Source organism: Xiphophorus maculatus, chromosome 7 (assembly GCF_002775205.1).
Source record: "Xiphophorus maculatus strain JP 163 A chromosome 7, X_maculatus-5.0-male, whole genome shotgun sequence".
NCBI lineage: Eukaryota > Metazoa > Chordata > Actinopteri > Cyprinodontiformes > Poeciliidae > Xiphophorus > Xiphophorus maculatus.
In genome coordinates, this window is record NC_036449.1 from 12,208,069 (window position 1) to 12,228,288 (window position 20,220).

Below are 20,220 nucleotides of genomic sequence, written 5' to 3' on the forward strand. Positions count from 1 at the left end.
ATCAGTATGTTTGAACTACTAACAATCTGTCGAGTCTATGTATTTAATTTGACAATTTAACACATAAATCTCTAACTTTTGTTTAAGTGATGGCTTAAATGTCTAGACGACATCCAATAGAAAAAGAAGGATATTAGTGTTGGCTTTGCTACGGATATTTGATCATATTTGGCTCCACCATGAAACTCTTTTTGAGAAGTCCAAGTCTGAATTATAAATGTTTTGTGGTGATTAGCTTAGTTTGGGGCTCTGTGTTTAGATGGTGTTCCAGAGAGAATCGAAGTACCCGTAAATACACATAATTTAACTCATTGTCACATAGATTTCTGTGAACCATCTGGACAGTTTTCATCATTTTAGATATTTCTCTTCTAGATTTATTCAGAAATTCAAGCTATGCTACTAGATATTACCATGTGATGTGGTGCTGCTGCGTGCTTGGAAGTTGATTCAATTGATGGAGAGAGCAATGTGATAGGCCTTGTCTAATCCATTTGTGCACTCTTATATTTTCTTCAACAGGCGTACACTCAGACACAGCCACATGGCTGCAGGTGAAGTGAGTCCTGCTTTATTTATAAGGTGTACAGCTCAGAATGCCACACGATTCTCCCGAGGATTCACATTTGCGTGCTCTGTATTTGGCTTGTAAGCATCCGCTCTTTGCTCTCTCTCATTCTTATATGCACTTGCTACAAAGCATCTGTTTACCCTTTTCGTGCAGGTTTAGCTTGGCAGAACTACATCTGTTTGAACGTGACCTTGGCAGTTTCCAGCGAGCTGCCGGCAGACATTTGCTGACTCTGGCGCTTCACGGTTTTATGTTGAAGGAGTGATATCATCTTCGTGTCACAGAAACAGGAATGCCTTTGTGTGTTCAGGCCAGAGCAAATCACTGTAGCCAGCAGTGGAAAATGTCAAGCTATGGAACCCAGCAGTGCAGAAACCATCTTGGGAGCAGGAGGGCTTAAATGGATTGAATTATCAGTCAGAGGGGTGGACAAAGAGGAGACGGCATTAATGGGGATGGCAGGACAATTGATGATATGAGTAAAGGCTGTAGGAAAAATCAATATTTATTAAAATCACAGAGGTTTCAAGATCTTGTTTTCACATGAGGTACAATATTAATTTGAAAATAGAAAATGTTCAAAAGGTCTCCAGAATATAAATTTGATATAATCAATACTGTCTCAATTGTTTTCACATTGGTTACATTTCTGTGTATGATTCACGGTGTTAGGAAATAATGATGAGATTATTTGTCCCACATTTGACTTGGTGAGCTTTCTTTTAATTTGACTGTAATTGTAGTTAGAAATGTTCGGATAAGGCTTTTCATGGCCAATACAGATTTCCACTTTTCTTCAATGTCTGACCTGCTGATTTTGGCCAATAACATTTTATAATCTATTTTACTGAATGTAGCAAAAAAAAAAAAGCTAATCTCTGATCAGTTGGTTGATGCCTCTGAAATTGTGATCAGTTTGTTGCTTTGAGTGCATATATAATTTGCTATTAAAATGCTTTCACTTTTGGCTGATAAACACCCTAAAAGGAAACTTCCTTTAGGTGTTAAAATCATTAGCTGGTAATCTGATTTTTGTGATTTGTGCAGTGACGCAAGTTCCCCCTTGTTTTTGCTCTTATCTGAAGACTTCCTGATTAAGTAAAGCATGTAAGGCACAATGTAAGCTTCACATGCTGCTATGTTTCCGCCACAGTTTTGAGAGCATCTCTTGTGCCTCACGGATCAAAATTAGGTTGTGCAACAAAAGCAAATAAACACGAGCAAGACTGACGAGCAGAACGGCAGCAAAAACTCCCTGCTCAAATTCCCTTAGAGAAGGTTCCCATGTGTATCAGAAAACTTGGTTAAATATAGATTGTTTTTCTCTCCAGTCAGTGATGGAAGATTTCATTCATGAACAATTAAGTACAGATGAAAAAATAATTTTCCCAAACTCTTTGAAAACAAGTAGAATTCACATTTTTTTCTATAATTATCATTACTAAAGATAATTCTGGAGACACAGTGCTTTCATTGACTCCTGCTTTGTCTTCCACCCCTCATATTGCCAGTAATTTGCTCATTTTGAGTTTGTAATTACTGTGTATACGTGATCTAAATCTTTTCTGGTCAAATCAGTCAAATCAATCAGTCAAATCTCATTGAACTGTTCAACAAATCTAAAGGGAAGCTTGACAAGTCTTGATGAATTACACTGTCAACTTATTTGAAAACCACGTAGTTATGTAGGCACATGGTGGTGCTTACTATGAGGTTTAACGGCATTTTAATGAAACACATAACTCTGTAACTTTATTGTCCCACTGGGACCAGGAAATTACCAGGTTAAAGTCTAAGATTTAAATTCTGCAAAGGCTGAAAACTCAAGACCCAGTCACTGTATTGATGCAAAAATTGACAAGATTCATCCTAGTTGTTTTGTTTTTATTGTCCCACGATTCACTTTCTAAGAGCACTAATGGGATTAATGCAAATGCTGTTAACGTTGAGACCACTTTGCTTTAAATCTTGGTCCCAGCAGAGGTGAAACACAAGCGTCTAACCTTAAAAGGCGGATAATTATTGTGTATTAGTGTTGTCAGATACAAAAATATTCATAGGGCAGTTTGTGTAATCTCTATATTTGTGCCCAACAGGTTTTCATCACATCACACTGCGCCTCGTGCATTTTTATTAAAACATTGGGCTGTTCTCTTCTGGGAGCCTGAAGATAAAATCTGATCAAAGGGAATAATTCAGGTTTATAGCTGAGGGAGGAGTAGGGAGAGAGTCACTGGAGCAGAGAGTGCAAGAGAAGGTAAATCTCAAGCCACAATTTTAGTCAGCTGTGGTTTGTGTTACCCAAGGAAGAGATTAGAAATTTACAGGAGAATGTCTGGATTGTTTTCTTGCTTGTTTTCTCTAGTTGGTTAGCTTAAATTTTCACATCAGTCTATTGAGAATAGGTAGTATTTAACTAAATCTAGTCACCCGGTAGGCTTATAAAATTATGTTATTTTCAGCAGTTGTGATCCTTCTGATTGATCTCTTAAGCTACAAGTAAGGAATTCATACTAATTATGCATTCTTCAAAAATGGCTGATCTGGTTCATCTCCCATGTTACCTCATTAACAGAAATCCCTGCAAAATTGGTTGCTTGTAGGAAATCTGACAGATGTATGTAAATGTGCGTTATTGCCTTGCCTTCATTTCACCATGAGGTTACAACTTCGTAAACTGAGACGCTTTCTTTGCTTTTCCTTTCTTTAAATTTTCTCCAGATTCTTCCGCTAATGTGGTTAGTTAGATCAGGTGTAATTGGGTCATTGCTTCTCATATTGCTTTTGTCATAGATATTTTTCTGGTTTCATTTTTCACCAGTGATCACCACAAACTCTGACCTTGTAGTACTCTTATTTAAAAACGTATTTAAAAATTTTAGGTTGGGTGGCAATAATATCTCAGATTTACCAAAAATATAAAACATATTACCAATCATTTTGCTAAATCATATATTTTAGCAACTTGGATGGACTTTCACAATCATTCAGGCACACACCTAATGTAGATCTTGGTTATCAAGATGACAAATCTCAGGAGTGTTGGGAACATTGTGGTAATGGAAAAGAGAGTAGTGATGGAAATCTGGGTCAGTTGCAATCAGTATGTCCGGTTTTCTAATATTGTGTGACTGTGGTTTATTTTAGTTTTTATTACTATTAATATTATCTGTTTTGCATATTTTGTTTTTACAGAAGTTTAAACTAAAAACAATGTTCCACATTGACTGAACACCAATTGCTATGCCTAGTTTAAAATAATAGGGAAATGTTCCCATTGTCTGATGCTGAAGTAGTTTGGTAATTACTTCTCTTATGTAAAGAGTTTCGAGAATTTGGCGACTGCAGTACCTCTGACCAAACGTGTCCCCAGGCACATTTTACTTGAGTAGGTTCCCCAGGATTTGTCTTGCATGGGTGGAAAATATCTAGAGATATAAGTAAAGGAAGAAGAACCCTGAACAGTATCATTTGTATAAATTGCTGCATTCGTAAGCCAGTTATAGACATGGATTATAAACATTGAATATTTTGTGTATCTTTGAGGTTGGATGCTATAAGTTAACCAAAATATGTCTATTTCAACTCTAAATGGGATGTTGTACTGAGGAAGACTTGAACCCTGTCATTTAGATCTTAAACTCAGCAGGAAAACAGGAGATGTTTTTCTGTTACAACAAAGGACATCTTCAGTTGTTCTTAATAATCTACTAATTTGATACAGAATTACTCTGTCATGAATTCTTCTCCATCATTTAATTGTCAATCACATCATCATTTCAAATGCTTTGTCTATTCAACCAGAGAAAAAACTAAACATCCGCAGTTTGTTGAACCTATGCAGTTACACTTTTCTACTTTTGTCCTGCAAGATGCACCACATTACTACTTAAAATAAATAAAAAAGACACAAGAAACCTTATGCTGGTGAGCATGTCTGCAAGGTAGAAAAAGGCTGTGTACAGAAAATTAGGCTATTTCATTTCCTGAGAACATGCTGCTCTGTAGAAGTGTTACATTATATATTTAGAGTACAGGGAGGTGTGCAACTGGAACAAACACTGTGCTGTTGAGGAAGGAGACAAACCTAATATTAACAGTAGAAAAAGTATCCCAAGTTTTTAAGCTGTATTTAGGCCTATAAACAAAAACACAAACTGGGAATTATTGAGATTTCTGAGCTCCAAGGCGTTTTATCAACTTTTAATATAATCATAGTAGTGGAAAATTGAATCAAATTTGCATGCAGCATCATTCTGTTTTTAAATTAAGATGTTAATCAAAACAGAATCTTGCATAATTTGAATCCAATCGTACTAGAGAGTAAAGTGTGGTGCATTGCTGGAAGGAATTATTAAAAATTGGGCGCTATACACTTCCGCAGTTCTGTATTTCTGAGTGAAATAAGAGATTAAAGCTGCAGTATGTAACTTTTTGGAAAATATTTTTTTCATATTTTTTAAAAATCTTGGTAGGTCCTGACAGTAGAATATGAGAGATAATCTGAACAAAATCAAGCTCCTTTGACTTCTTCCTACGGTCCTAATGCCACTTGCAGTAATACATCACTCTTATTCAAAAACAACCAATCAGAGCCAGGAGGAGGGTTTTAGTGCTGTCAATCATGCTCATAGATGTGCTGCTCACACTCTTCTCCTGAACAGCGTGCAATCGCCTTTGAGGCTGAAGATACTGGTGTGTTGCAGATGGACTAATGTCAGAGAAGTGACATTAAGTTATTGCAAAACTGCAAATTTCTCGACTTGTACCTGCTCAAACAAACCAAGAGATGAAAACAAAATTAAACGCATGATGACAGGCAAACCTAAAAGGCAAGAATTAGGCAGAGCCCAAAATAAAACGAGGTTAATCATCACAGCAGCTTTTTATATGTAGATACATGTAAAAAGCTACATTTCTTCTTGGTAAGTCGACCTCTGCTTGATTTGTTTTATTTTTTAACAACATTACTGTGGTATGATGGCTACAGTATTACTGGTGATGGAGCAAATCTTGTTTTACTCTGTATTTTTTTGCTGCTTTTTTGCCATCATTGGTAGATGACATTTACTAGCTTAGCAAACATCAGCCAACTATTAGTTTCTAAAACATATTCCAAAATATTATACAATTTAAATCCATGCTATTTAAAAAGTTTTTAATCATCTTCTGTGATTATATATTTTAAGTATCAGTCTGTAGAGTAGAAAACTATAAATATCTTGGATAATAAGTTAAAATGTACCTGCCATTCAGAAAACGTACAAAAAAAGGGCCAGCAAAGATTATTTTTTCTATGGAGGCTCGCAAAGTTTCAAGTTGATAAATCATTGATGATCCTATTTTATAGATCATATATTGAATCTGTGTTGACTTTTTCCCTCCTCTGTTGGTTTGGGAATCTCAGTATTAGACCAAAAAATGCCCTTAGCAGAGTAATACATGCTAGCAATAAGATCTTAGGGGTTGAACAATTCTCACTTACAGAACTGTGTAAAAAACAAATCATTAGGAAAACTAAAGACATTATTGCAGATACGTCTCATCCTTTACATGCTGATTTCCAGTTTCTGCCTTGTAGCATGAGGCTCAGACTTCCTTGTATAAAAAGTAACAGGTACAAGCTCTCCTTTGTTCCTACAGCAATATCTATTTTTAATGCAGGACAAGGTAGGGGGACTTGCACCTGATATAGTGTAGCAACTGTTGACCAATAATGAAATATGCTGCTGTATTCTTCCCTTTATGTGTTGATCTGTATTTTATGTGCTTATAGTTTTTTTTTGTTTGTTTTGTTTATTAAAATCTTTGATACTTTGTCTTTTAGCCCTCTGTATTTGCTGCAATATTAATTGCCCAAATTGGGATACGAATAAAATTAATCTGAATCTGTACTAATGCATAATGGTTGTTCTAATTGGTATATTTAAATGTATTTACAGTAAAACGGAAATACATGGTTTAAATAGAGCTGCACTATATATCAAATTGCAGTGTTCATCACAATGTTGGTGTTGAAAATGGCTAGGAACTTCCTGATTTAAATATTTGGCTTAATATCTTATTTCAAGTATTGTGAATTCTCCCTCTGCATGCTAAGAATATACTTGTATTTCAAATCAAGCTACTACGGTGCATGTAATTGTGCCTGCTGATAAAATTTTCGACCAAATGGATAGACCGAAGCTGCCTTTCAGCATAGTATATGTATATTTTTTGTGTCTTGGATCCTAAAGCTAGTGAAGAAATTGGTAATGTTGGAAAAATAGTCATTTGAAATCTGGGTTATTTTTAATCAATATCATTATTTCCAATATTAAGCAAAAGTTTTCAGGTTGAGTTTTTTCAGATATGCTGCAGCCCAAGTTTGGGATGTTATGAAAAATTATCAAAAAACTCATAGCAAACACGAGTGGGGTGCAACCCTGTGGGTACAACTTTGAATCTTATAAAAGGCTTCATCAAAATTTTGAGCATAGACACCCAGAGGGAATGATCTGATTTTAATGTAATTTGGACTGCATGAAGACCGGTGATGGGCATGTAAATGATTTGATTAGCAAGAAGCTGAGCCGTCTCTAAACTGCACCACAGCACATAAGCGGCGGCACCAGGAGTTGAGTGATCCACTATAGGCTGCGGTAATGCCAGTTTTTGTCCGACACAAGGGACACACTATTCACAACACAGCGAAGGATGAGACGTTATGTGTCGGTGACATCTTGTATTGCCGTTCTTTGACATCTTTATGCCCTACTATTGCACTGGCCTCATTCAAACCCACAAAGCGCATCCTGTCAAACTCTGTTTCTAATGCACGAATGAAGCATCCTCATTCACTGCTTTGACAGACTGTCAGAAGCTCCAGGAACTACCTGCAACACACATCGCAATTGATGATGCACACATGTATTGTCGTTTCTGTTTTAGATGAGAAAGCTCTTTGCAAATCAAACCATTTGCATACTAATTCCTGGTCTGCATGTGCTCAATTATATCCAAATCAGACCGATCTTTCTGGGTAGTAAACTGGGTGATTTACTGGTTTCATTATCAGTGAGTGGTTTAGTGGCTGCCATAGGTGTATAAGTTGACCTTTTAGATCAATTTTAAACATTACTGACTTACCTGACTTAGCTTTTGTTACATACCAAAACATTCAAAAGCAACCCCAAGGGGACCGCATTTCCATTTTGAGATATCATTGTTTCTTGAATTAGAATGCATTATTTTGCATCAATAATCTACCATTATTATCCAGAAACCTTTTATGTTTAACTCGCTCCAGAAAGGTTAGCATTTTTGTTTAATCAGATGATGACATATCTGGCAGGCGATGCAGGTAATTGAAGTGAAGTGATCATTCTGTTGTTGGTAGATTAATTAGATGCCGGTTCTGTCTGGCTCATTCTTTTCCCCTTTCTTCTCCACCCTGTGGCTCTATAGCTCCCATTTGCCTTTGTGTGGCTGAGATTTTGTTCTTCAGAAAAGAGCTATCTAGAACTGAAGGGTGAAGGGATAAATCTGAAATTCATAAGGGAACAACTGTGCAGCTGAAAAATGAACTGTCTATTTTTTCCCCCATTGAGACCGACTGAAGAATCTGAATTTCCCCTCTTGGGAGACAGACTGAAGTGATGACAGGAAATGAAAGTGGAATTGCTCTCATTGAAAGTATGGAAACATGGAAATGACACCTTTTTTTTTTTTAAAAGCTTTTTAGGACATTTTTCTTTAAGTCGGTGTGTATTTAAGACATAATCCAATCAGGGCCCCAGACTGCTGACCTGAAGAGAACTTTATGTAATTATTCTCTCATTCAGAGCCGAGGAACCATCACTATTTGTTCTTGGTAAATCAGCACAACTCTGAAAAGTTTTACTGATGATAAATATTACATACATATTAACAGAACTTAAGAATCATGATTCCTAGTTACTGAAACTCCTATGTAAACAAAAATTGTATTGTATAAAGTCAACTTTGTGTTCAAATTGCTCTTAGTTAATTTGTTTTCTTCATCATACTCACAAAAAGGTTTTAATGAATCTTGACATGTTGGATTCATTTGAAGTTCTTCCCTCTCTGAGTTTCCACTCTTTGTGAATGTTTTCATCTCAGTCACTAAAAATATACCAGGTGTGGACATTGAGGGCAGGGGAAGCCCAAATATATTATTGACTTGCAGGATTTGCATCCATGGCATTTGAAATATGACATCCTATCAAATATTACATCCAAGTACTCCGTTGCAGTTGTGATGTACCAAATTGTAAGGCAATTTTATGAATCTCTAAGCTTCATGTTTTCACTGTGTAACTGTGAGCATGTAGGGGAATTTAATCCAACGGATCACAGTTCTGGGCTGAGTTGTGTTGATAGAGCAATTTTTTTTTCTGTATTTCACAATTTCTACTCCTACTGAAGGACAGAGCTTCTTTCTGGAATACTCTTTTTATATTTCATTGGTTTTGGTCTGGATTTTCTGTAAAAACCTTGAAACATGCCTGACTTTTCCAGGAAGCTAGTCTGAAGAAGCCTCCTCTGTCTGTGACCAGGCTTGGCTCAGTTTTTGTGGTTTTTCTGTCCTATTTCCATCTAACTGCAAGACATGCTTTTGATGTCATCCTGTTGTGGTTTGGGATTTTTTTTATTAATATGATGGCATTCATGTGCACAGCACCTATTTTTGTCCTCTGAGACTGAAGATGAGTAAAAAACAACCACATCATGGGGAGGCAGATGCACTCTACTTACACCACACCCTCTGTTTCAGGAGCTTTTGAAAACAAAAGGGCTGCTAATGTGTAAATGTTACAGATAGAAAACCTTTTGAGGTGTACACTCCAGTTTTATGTTTTTTTTTCCTTCACAAAATGCAAGGAAATATAGCAGCAGCCAGCAAACATGTGGATGACATCTTCATCCCCAAGTGCATGTGAAAGGTATCCAACTCTGCCTCCGCCTGGTTTTGTTATCGGAGATGAATCATCTTGTGAAGATGAGCATTAGAGCTCTTTAAATCACAAAAAGTCTTGTCCGGGGTGGCTCTTGCATCAAATTTGGCTTCCTCCTGTTTCAGTGCGTTCAGTTCGCTCTAAATGTTTCCGACAGCGATTGCCAATGGGGAGTGAAGCAGTCCGCCTCCTTCCTGTGAGAGGTAGCTACTGCAAACATTGTAGAGCGGATAGGGGGGTGGAAATAGTCTCTCATTGGTTGAAATTTGCCAGCCTTTGACCTAAATGCCAAACACAGAAAATTCTGCCAACATTTTTTTTCCACTTTAAACATTCCCTCTTTTTTATAATCCTCTTTTATTTTCTCTCTTCCTCTTTGTGAAGTGTTGAAAGAGCCTCTGAACGCTCCCCCATCAGCGAGGGGAGCTGTGAAGTGTTGTTGAACCCCAGCTCAGCAGTCTGTTGCTCATCTTTCTCTTTTAACATCTCTTTGTAGAGGAACAGGGGGTCATGCGGAGTTTGAGCTGTAAATCATTCCTTTATTTATTTATTTCAACCCACTTCATCCAAATTTGTTGGTTAGCATCCAGTGAGCAACCAGTAATTACATGGCCCTAAAAAGGCAGCAAATAAAATCATATAAAATAGATGTTATTTTTAGCATAACCAGATCTGTTTTTCACTGCTCTTGGGTTGTCGTAGATAGATTTCTGACTGCCTTAATGGGAGTGAATCAGGAAGTCAGAAGGAGCTCTCTCATGGGGCTGATTGCTGAGTGTTCATAATTTAGGGTAGCAGATACAGAGCAAGGTTGTCAAAGATGCAGAAATTGATATCATCTAAAGAAAGGCAACATTTTGACATCGTCATGTGAGAAATCATGCTAAGAAACAAAATAGTATTAAGCCACTAAATAATGGCACAATGGTAGAAAGCATTGAAAGGTTTTATGTATATTTTATTTATGTCTAGCAGGCAAAAAAGTAGATTTTCAGTGCTTCATATTGAAAACTGGAGTGAAACAGGATGTGTTTCACTCCAGTTACAAGCAGTTTCACTCTGCCACATGCCTTGTAAACAGGGCATGTGGCAGATCTTCTGGTTCTTCTGGATCTTCTGGTTTACCCCAGTAGATCTGCTCAGCCCAGTGGTAGAGGCGGTAGGACAGTCCACTAGTGGCCCACCGCGTGTGTGTTAAAAAATGTAAAAAGTTACAAAAATGTGGAGGTGGACGCGCAGGTGTCCTAATTTCAAAATAATAGCATGTGAGGCCAACAGGCAGGTGCAGGGAAGGTTCAGTTGGTGGCACTATAAACCTAGCTTAATCCGTCTTTACTGTAACTGTTAGACTGGAGAGGCGACAAGTAAAGCCTAGTCTCCTCTGGTGATCACCAAGAGAAATACTATATTTTCAGATATAATATTCACTGAAAATGATAAACTGCATAGAAAAATAAACCATCAGTACACAAGATGTAGACTGTAAATATACTAAAATAGTAGGTGCTAAAATGTGAGACAGGGCAATAAATCAATAATATATTGTGATAGACACATGAGTAATATCGATAGATAATACATCCAATAGAATATTCAATGATTTCACTGAACTCTGATCCAGAAACGCACAGCATTCTGGGGAATGTAGGCAGATGAAAGACTTTAACTGCTCAACCTCTCTCGGCCAGCTAAGCTAAGCTAGGTTGGTGGCATCAGCTAACTCCCTCGCTCTTTGGTTACCTAGCAACAATCTGTTAAGTAACTTAGTAACTTATGCGGTAGCGGTTTTGTGTTTCATGCCAAATAACTGGTTAATAATAAGAACATAGTGAAGTGAAAGGAAAAAATTAAAACAGTTTTTTGAGAGGAAATGTCCTGTTAGTCTTGCTTCCAATTCAGCTACAGTACCTTCTTCTCCTCACAAGTTTGGTGGTGACTTGGGTTAAATCTTTTGATCAAACCTGATTACACTATCAAACAGTAATCATTACCAGGACTTCTACACTTGTTAATGCAGCAGAAAGGGGCTAACTACAAATGCAGGCAATGCTTTTTAAATTTCTCATTTACAAAATTCCTTGCACTTTGGAGTAGTGCAGTACTTTTGCTAGTGTATAATAGAATCAAAAAACAAAAAGTTTGTGGTTGCAGTAGATGTTTAACGACTGCGAATCCTGGGCACTGCAACAATGAAGTGGTTCTCAGATTTCATGAATGCATTTAAAGGAGGAATAAACATTGTAAAACTGACAGAAAGTTGTAATCCAATCTAATCCAGCTACTGCTTTCTGAGGCACAGAGACCCAAGCACATTCACACACCGCCTGTCTCCTGGAAGAGCTGACGTCACCGTCCCTCATCTTGTCATAAATCCGTCCTTCTGATCCACTTTCCTCCCCGTTTCTAAAGAATCCCAGCTGTTGCTTTTGTCTCCTCCTTAAACATCAACCGAACCATCTTAACCTCAATTCTTCCGCTGCAGTAAGACAAAATAAAAGTCACACATCCTGAACAGTCAAGCTGTTTAACTTGTAGCGAACTTGGCACACACTCCTCAGTGTTGCACAACTCTTCTCCTCCTCCTCCTCTCAGCCGTCCCTGTCCCGGCCTGCGAGGCGAGAGCCAGTTTGACAGCTTTTAGTGACGGCAAGCAGGGGCACATTTTCTGTGCAAACTGTTGCACATGAGTGGCTGTAGAGCAGCCATTAGGCATTCTCCTGCAGTGACACAACCTACGGGTTGTAACAGCAGGAATGTTCCCAGTCATCTCTGACTCTGCGCTTGTGGCCTAAGTGAAACTGAGATAAATGTCTGTGGTTGAGTAAAGAGGGCACCATTTTCCACTGCTGCTATTAGCATGTATTAATAAGTAATCTACGCAGAAGATATAAATTGTTCCTCCGCTAATGGAATCTTTCTATAATGTCTAATTTAAGCAACTCTTGGCGTGAGTCATCTTTCTTCAGAGTAGCTTTTACCCATTTTTTTCACTGAAGAGTAAAATGTAAATAATTAAGCAAACATTCTTCTTGCATCTGTGCTGCAGGCTAATATGCATTTTTTTCCCTGTCTAGACTGTGTAAAACTATCCATTGTTCACATACACTAAATATTAATGGGTAATCTCACCCACATGCTTCTCTCTGCACTCAAATCAATGTTGTTTTCCATTTTAACCACTGCAGGGGTTTCTGTTTGAATCAGTTAATGACTGATCATTTCAACATGGTGGAAAAAAACTCAATGGATATCTATTATTCCCTTTTATGTGGAAGACTATTTTTAACTCTTGTCTAAAGGTTGCTCACAGCTACTTCCTAACATCTCAATCTCTAATCATAATCTTGCTTGAGATTAGGTTTTCATTTATTGCTCTAAAAGAACAATCGCTCATAAAAAGATCACGCATTTATTAATTTTACAGCTTATCTTCAATGGCGGAACATTGACAAAGTGGCTGTTTGTTGTACTGAGTATTCACCAATTTGTTATAAGTAATTAAATCAGTCTGGAGACGGTTGACTTTCCTTTCATGTTCTTGTTTTTATTCTCACACCTCGAAGGTGAGCTAAATATAAACTGGGTCGATCAGATTGTTTTCATACCGTGAGGTTGTATTTATTATGTGAGGTTATCCCACAGCAGCCGTTACTCATACATGCACAGACTCAAGACTACAGTTCCTGAACAGGAAGGTGGTCTAGTTGACCCATGTCAAATGACCTTACTCAAAGCCTGGTGAAATAGAGCATGTAATCGCTCACTGCACTGTCTAAAAAAACGAAACCCCCAACAGGCAAGGTGTGTTTGTGTATTTGTGCACAAGCGAGAGCACATAAATTGATTTATTTGGTGTGTTTGTGCTGCTTTCTGCCAAAATAAGCCTTTTGTAGAAGCTTCGATGTCTGTAGAGCTGCAGTTTCTGCCGTTAAACTTCGTGCTTTGAGCTAATGGTGTTACCTGGTATCTTCTGACACGACTGAGCTTCACTGTTAGACGTATATGAAATGCTGCCATCATTTCCATTTAAGGAGTTAAAGGCTTTAATGCCAGTTTATGCTCAAAATATTACCATGAACATTTATCTTGGTTATATAATATACTGGAAACCTTTCCTGGGTTTATCCGGACTAATACCCAGCGTGAGCAGGGATAAGCACTTTAGCAATTCTACTCGGGGATGAGTGTGGATCATTTTTTAATGACTTCTTACTTGTGACAGCAGCACTGAGCTTCACAAACACAGCTCGCAGCGATAAAGTATTCACACCCTTTAAACTCTTCCTCATTTAGTCATGTTACAGCCACCAACCTTGGTAGTAGATCAACGTTAGATGGAAAAGATTGTGATGAGTCGATTACTGAAATAACTGTCAACTGATTTTGTAATTAACTTGAGTATAGCAGACTGAAAAAAAGACATAATTAAGCCTAAACTGTACAAAAAATTTACATTTTGCTTTTAAGATGAAAAACCTTTTTGTCTGTAAACAAGTTCTACCAAAAACTCCTCAAGTGGCAAAGTTTTAGCTTCACCTGGTTCAAAATCAGTTTTTTTAACTATGTATTTTTTTTTTTTTTTTGCTATCCATTTATTTATTAGTTAATCCAAAACATAGTTGACAGATTAGCTTGAAGCTATTAAATTAAGCTGAGAGCGCCGGGCTATTGTCATGTTGATGCTGGAAGTATTGTTTTAGCTGCAGATGCCTCCTTTACTGCAAAGAATGAAGTGTACACGGAAGCAATGGTATGTCATTGCATTTTAGGCAATGTGTTTTTCTTTTTCTTCTTTTTTAAAAAGAAAAGCTATTTATTTGTTTGCATCTTTTAATGTATTTGTAGTTTTGTATAATAAAACTACTTTTATTTTCAATCGTAAGAATGATCGATTACTAAAATAATCGTTAGTTGCAACTTTAAAGAGTGTGCCCCAACATTATGCTGCCACCACCATGTTTCATGCAGACCAACTCTATATCAAGATTAAATTACATTCAGATGGACTCATAGGGTGAACTCTGAAGATTGACTCTTTAGGGGGTTTTTTTCATTTGTAAAATTCTTTTGACAACCATGAATCTACTTCTTCCCATATTGGAAATGTGCTCTACTTTGTGTTCATTTAGTTTATAAAATCCCAATACTTACCAGGAAGCTTTTGGCCATGATGTGAAGATGTCTAGAAAACTCCCTTCTGTGTTTGAATGAGGGATGCCTCATTGATAAAGCTGAAAAAAAGTTTCCTAAAATCCAAATATTTAATTTGTCCATTCAGACTACTGTTTAATATCAACATGGCAAATCCTTTGCAGGAGCTACCATTGAAATGCAGTAATTTATAGCTGATAAATTATTAACTCAGTCTATTGTCTGTTATCAGCTTTTGTTTTTCTGTCATGAGAAAAAGTAGGATTGTTTAAATGTACAGATCACTCGGCATCATGTATTAGTTGTTGACTTGTGACTCCTCCTCCTTCTCCCCAGGAGGACTCCATGAAAGATGACAGAGGAGGTGATTGTTGTAGCCAAGTGGGACTACATAGCCCAGCAGGACCAGGAACTTGACATCCGTAAAAACGAGCGCCTCTACCTCCTCGACGACTCGAAAACGTGGTGGCGCGTCCGCAACACCGCCAACCAGACGGGTTACGTGCCGTCGAACTACGTGGAGCGCAAGAACAGCCTGAAGAAAGGCTCTCTGGTGAAGAACATCAAAGACACCCTGGGTAAGAGGCTTTCAGCTTCCGGGTGCGGCAGAGAATGAGGTCCCCTGAGCACACAAATTATCACTACTAACGTGTAGAGATGCTTTTCATCAAAAGCAGTAAATCTGTGTCCCACATTGACTAAGATGAGATATTTCTGTGCTCTGTGAGTTTGTTTTTCAGTCTGGATTTTCATAAAGAGTAAAACGATTTTCTCACTGTGTTTCTATCTTGGCTGGAAGCTGTCACCAGTCTCTCCAGGGAGCCTGTTGAGTCGGCCATTGCTCTCAGCTGTCAGCACTCTGTTGCTCAGTGTCCCCAGCCATGACTTGAATATATTAGTCTCTCTGTGTGGGTATAGCTTTCAGCTAAGGGGGTGAAAATGGTGTGTATAGTGTATGTGAAAGGAAGTCTCTACTTTTCTCCGATTAAGTAAGAGGAAAATAGAAGCCCTCCTTCTATTGACTGGCAATGAAAGTAACGACAGATGACAGATTATTCAAAGAGACTTCTCCTTTATGCAATAAATTTTCCTCGACTTTGTCATTCAGGCACAAAGAAGACACCAATTATCTGTATCAAAGGAAGAAATTTCCATCCCATTATTAAGTCATGTTTAAAACTTTTGAATCTAAAGGAGGAAAATGAAACAAAGAACAAAAACAATATTGCCCAGAAAAAAGAAACACGTTAGGCTTTGAGAAATTATGATTTATGTTGCTGTTGAAAGAAAAAACAGAACACACTGAACATTTTAGGTCAACATTTAGTGGGTCTGTGTTTTTTTAAAATTTTTTATTATTTTTATTTTTTGCTTGAAAGCAGAGCTTACAGGTGTGCAGTGCATTAGTGGTCCCGAAAAGCTGTCACTGAGCATAGTTTATATATATATATATATATATATATATATATATATATATATATATATATATATATATATATATATATATATATATATATTCCCAATCCTGCTGACTCAAAGTTTTATCCATCGATCATTCGTCTGTTCATTCATCAATCTGTCCATCCATTTTTTGTCCATAATCCATCAATCCTTTTGTCTTTCCACCAATCATCATCTGACAACCAATCTGTTTGTCCATCCGTGGCTCCTTGGATCTTCTACAACGGCCCTTTAAATGATAAATGATAAAGAACCACATCATGTTTTTGTAAATAGATATAACAAATATAAGTTTTACTGTTTTTTTTAAAGGAATTAACAAAATAACTAAAAGTACCCTGAAAATAATTATATATTTATATACGTATATATATTGTCATGTCAAGTTGGAAGCTGCTTTTTGTTCTCATCTTTTTCCACAAATGTTAACATTGCATTGTAACATAAAATAAAAGTTATGTTTTTATTTTAAAAATTTTAAAACGCCTAAAACAGAAATAAAATGGTCTGCCTTTAAGATTGACAACAAAGTAGATATTTATCCGAAATTATTAGTCCTGTTGTTAAAGCGTCCGGTAATATCTGCAGCTCCAAATGAGTTTTATCAAACGGACTGAGTGCAAAAATGCCTCTTTGGGTTGTGATGGTATAAAGTCTGACTGACATAAAAATATCTGCAGTAAAATCATAAATTTTTGCAGACATACTTTATGAGAAGACTGACATGGTTAGACAAATATCAATTTGGTAAGAATCCTGATTGGTTGTTGTGATATTTTATGTGACAATGGGCCCTCTGGTTACATTGTTTTGCATCCAAGTGTTGACTTTTTAGTTTGTAAAGTTGAACGAAAAGTTTAGTTTATTTTGGCGTCTTATGGGAGAAATAATTCTCTAGCCTTTAGGTAGATTGTGCCCTGATTCATTTTTACAAGTTTTTGAATATGGAAATGTAGGCAAGAAATCATTTGGGACAATGGCGCTCTTTAACACCCACTCAGATGTTTTCCCTCTGAAGTGAACAAATGCCACAGATGTCACCCCCAGCAAACATCCTCCACAAATTAAATGGCAGCACTTAGTTTTTTTTTCTGATCTTTGATGCTCAAGTCAAGGGAGCAAAATATAAAAACTTGCTCTTTTGATCTACTAATGGGTAGCAAAGCAAACAGTGAAATTAATTTGTTTTGACAGCTTCACTATGGGATACCAGTTCCGCTATCAGAATGGTTGGGAACGGGGACGAGAGGAACCTGGACAGGAAATGGAAATGTCTGGTGGAAAGCAGTTTAAATGTAAAACAAGCAATAAATGTGTGGTTTCTAAAGGCAGCTGTAGTCGGAGGTGACGGAGCGAGGTGGATCGAGGTCAGCTTTAATGTATTCACCTCTCCCACTCTGTGGATCCAGACCCTCGGGGGGGTCTCTTCAGTGAGCATTTTGATACCCTCTCTTTTCTGTTCTCTGCAGCTTCTCTTCTCCATGTATGCTGCTTTTTAGAGCAGTTGTATCATTAGCATCCATCTGAACAGAGTCTTAACTATAAATGGCTGCCTGCTGCTCGGTGCCCCACTTTCTTCTCCTTGGAAATAAAAAAACATAGTTGTGTTAATAGTTGCTGGAACTGGGTCAATACTCACCTATAAAACTAAACAGAACATTCAATTTCTGCCTATTTGAGTTTTTAAAGAGTACTATTTCCGTTAAGTCTGCCTAAGGTTTCACCCAGGAAGCTTGCTAAGCCTGGCGGTTGGGCATTAGGTCAGTCGTTCATTCAGCGGCCTGCCGTGTTTTTGAGTTAAAAAATGTTTAAAGTTGACAGGAAATTTAAAAATATAATACACTAGAGGGTAACCCTGACTGTGTGTGACTATATATGCGTTGTTGTGTTTGTGCAACAAACACAACAAAGTAAGACCTTTTCAAAGCGTTTTTCACTCGTATTGTAAAAGTAGTCAAATATGATTCAACTAACAAAAAACAAACTGTAAAAAGTTGCCATTTCCTGGTTACATTTAAGTGTGCACACCCTTAGAGTAATACTTTGTCTCACCAAGTTTTTATTAGATTTCATCACTAAGTCATTTTTGGTCATTAGCATCCAACATTTTGACTTGATAAGTTTGACAGTTTTTGTCCAAAGTTCTCCTAGTCTGAGAGAATATATTAAACCAAAACATGGGTCGTCCAACACTGCTTGTAGTTTTTTCCCTCTTTTCTTTCAGTTTTTTTTTTTTTTTACTCCGCAAGCCTTTTGACAGCCTTACCGACTTTACACACAATGGGGCATTAAGACCTCATAGCCCTTCGATTAAAAACAGAGCCGCACTGCTGGAGGGGCTATTTAAAAGACCACATATCTCACCTGTGATTCACTCTTAAAGAGCTCTTAAACCTCATCACCCGCTGTTTTAGAGCTAACACTTCACTACAGGGTCCTGTTGGGCTTTTTGATTGCGGACACATGTGTTTGGTGGGTGGTACGATTTTGCAAGGACTCGCTTAATACAGTTATTTCCCCGCTGCCTTTCAGTGGAAGCAGAAGAGTGAAGCAATATGCTGCAACTTTGAGCCTTTCATCAGCTCACTTCCCCCTTAGTTGAAGCCCTCTGGGTTTAAAAATCGCGTCTCCTTTCACAAGATGAAGAGGTAGATGAAGGCTCAGAGAAGATGTCACGCTGCCGCTCTAACAGGCAGACCGGTGCCTTGAAGTGGAAATGTGTGTGGTGTGTGGAGATACAGGTGTTTTTTGCTTGGCTCAGAGGGAGACATGAAGCATCTCTCAACCGCATTACCCTGGTCGTTTTATTTAGTTTTTCTTTCCTTGACCTTCTCAAGTTGTCCCAGATGTCAGCCTTGCTCCTCACTCATAAATATCAGATTTGTGGGGTACTCAGTGCCATACACAAACACACACTGCTTACTATTCCTACCTCATCCTCCTCCTTTGCATTTTTGTCAGCTATAGCCTCTGATGTGTTTGGTCTCCAGCGTGTGTGAGGAACAGCTGCCAAGAGACCCCCTGTCTTTCTCCACTACACTCCCCTCTCTCTTACTCTCTGCCAACAAGTTTCATGCTACTCTGCATGAACCCTGCAATTTTCAAACAAAGTAAATGCTCTGTTCAGCAGTGACATTTCTGCGGCAGAGTCTGAGAGAGGAGCTGTCAAAATTTCTCTCTCTTCAGTCGTTAGCAGCACACACCAGCTTCCACTGACACCAGCTTCAGCCGTCAAGTAAATGGTTTAAATGCAGACAGCCGTGCTGTGTGTAATTACTGTTTTAACATCCATGTGAGGAAGAAGAGGAGACCTCCTCAGTTTATGTTCAGTCGAGTTTTAAAAAAAAACAATGTTTGATTCCGAGTGAAGTGTTCAAACAGTTTAAAGACTCGTCTTTGAAAGAACATGAATGGCGGAGTCAGAAGCAGGTAAGGCAGGGCCTGACTTTGATCCTGGATGTGCCTGTCATTATTAAGCCCATGGTGCCTGCTCCACTTTTCATTCCCTCTGTGCTCCATCTATTTTCAACCTTTGGGTTTATATGGAGGTGTATGTGGTGTGTAGATGATGTCAGCTGAATGCTAAGTAGAGAAAAGCCCTAGTTTTGTTCTGTAGGAGTTGGGGGAAGGCATGTGTTGTCCAGTGCAGGACATCTTACCGCAAAAGCCTCAGCAGTTTCTCTGTTTTCTTCTAATTGATCATTAAACAAAAGTTCTTGCAACAACAAAGTCTCCCTCATATTGAATGTGAAGGATATCCTGATCAGGAGTTTCTTTTGACCCAGGAACCTTTGTAAATATTTTAATATTGGGCAATACTGATTTCCAGTCAATTTGCTTATCCTTGCTGGGTCGCAAGGGAGCTAGTGCCAATCTCCAGGGTTTATTGGGGTAAAGGTGGGGTACACCCTGGACAGGTTGCCAGTACATCGCAGGGCACCACAGGACAAACAGCCATGCACACACACTCGTACCTAAGGACAATTTAAAAAGCCCAAATAACCAACAGTAATGTTTCTGGACTGTGGGAAGAAGCTGGAGAGAAAACCACATATGAACTGGGAGATCATGCAAACCACA

The 20,220-nt window shown here is 38.0% G+C and overlaps 1 protein-coding gene across 1 annotated transcript in view; it reads left to right on the forward strand.

Moving 5' to 3' along the window:
- The window catches only part of nck2 (NCK adaptor protein 2), a 36,448-nt gene that overhangs the window by 10,928 nt on the left and 5,300 nt on the right, over positions 1–20,220 (forward strand). Inside the window, exon 2 of the mRNA XM_005798111.2 lies at positions 15,016–15,257. Within this exon, the coding sequence (XP_005798168.1) occupies positions 15,032–15,257 (226 nt within the window). The 5' untranslated portion in view covers positions 15,016–15,031. The remainder of the gene's footprint in view (positions 1–15,015; positions 15,258–20,220) is intronic.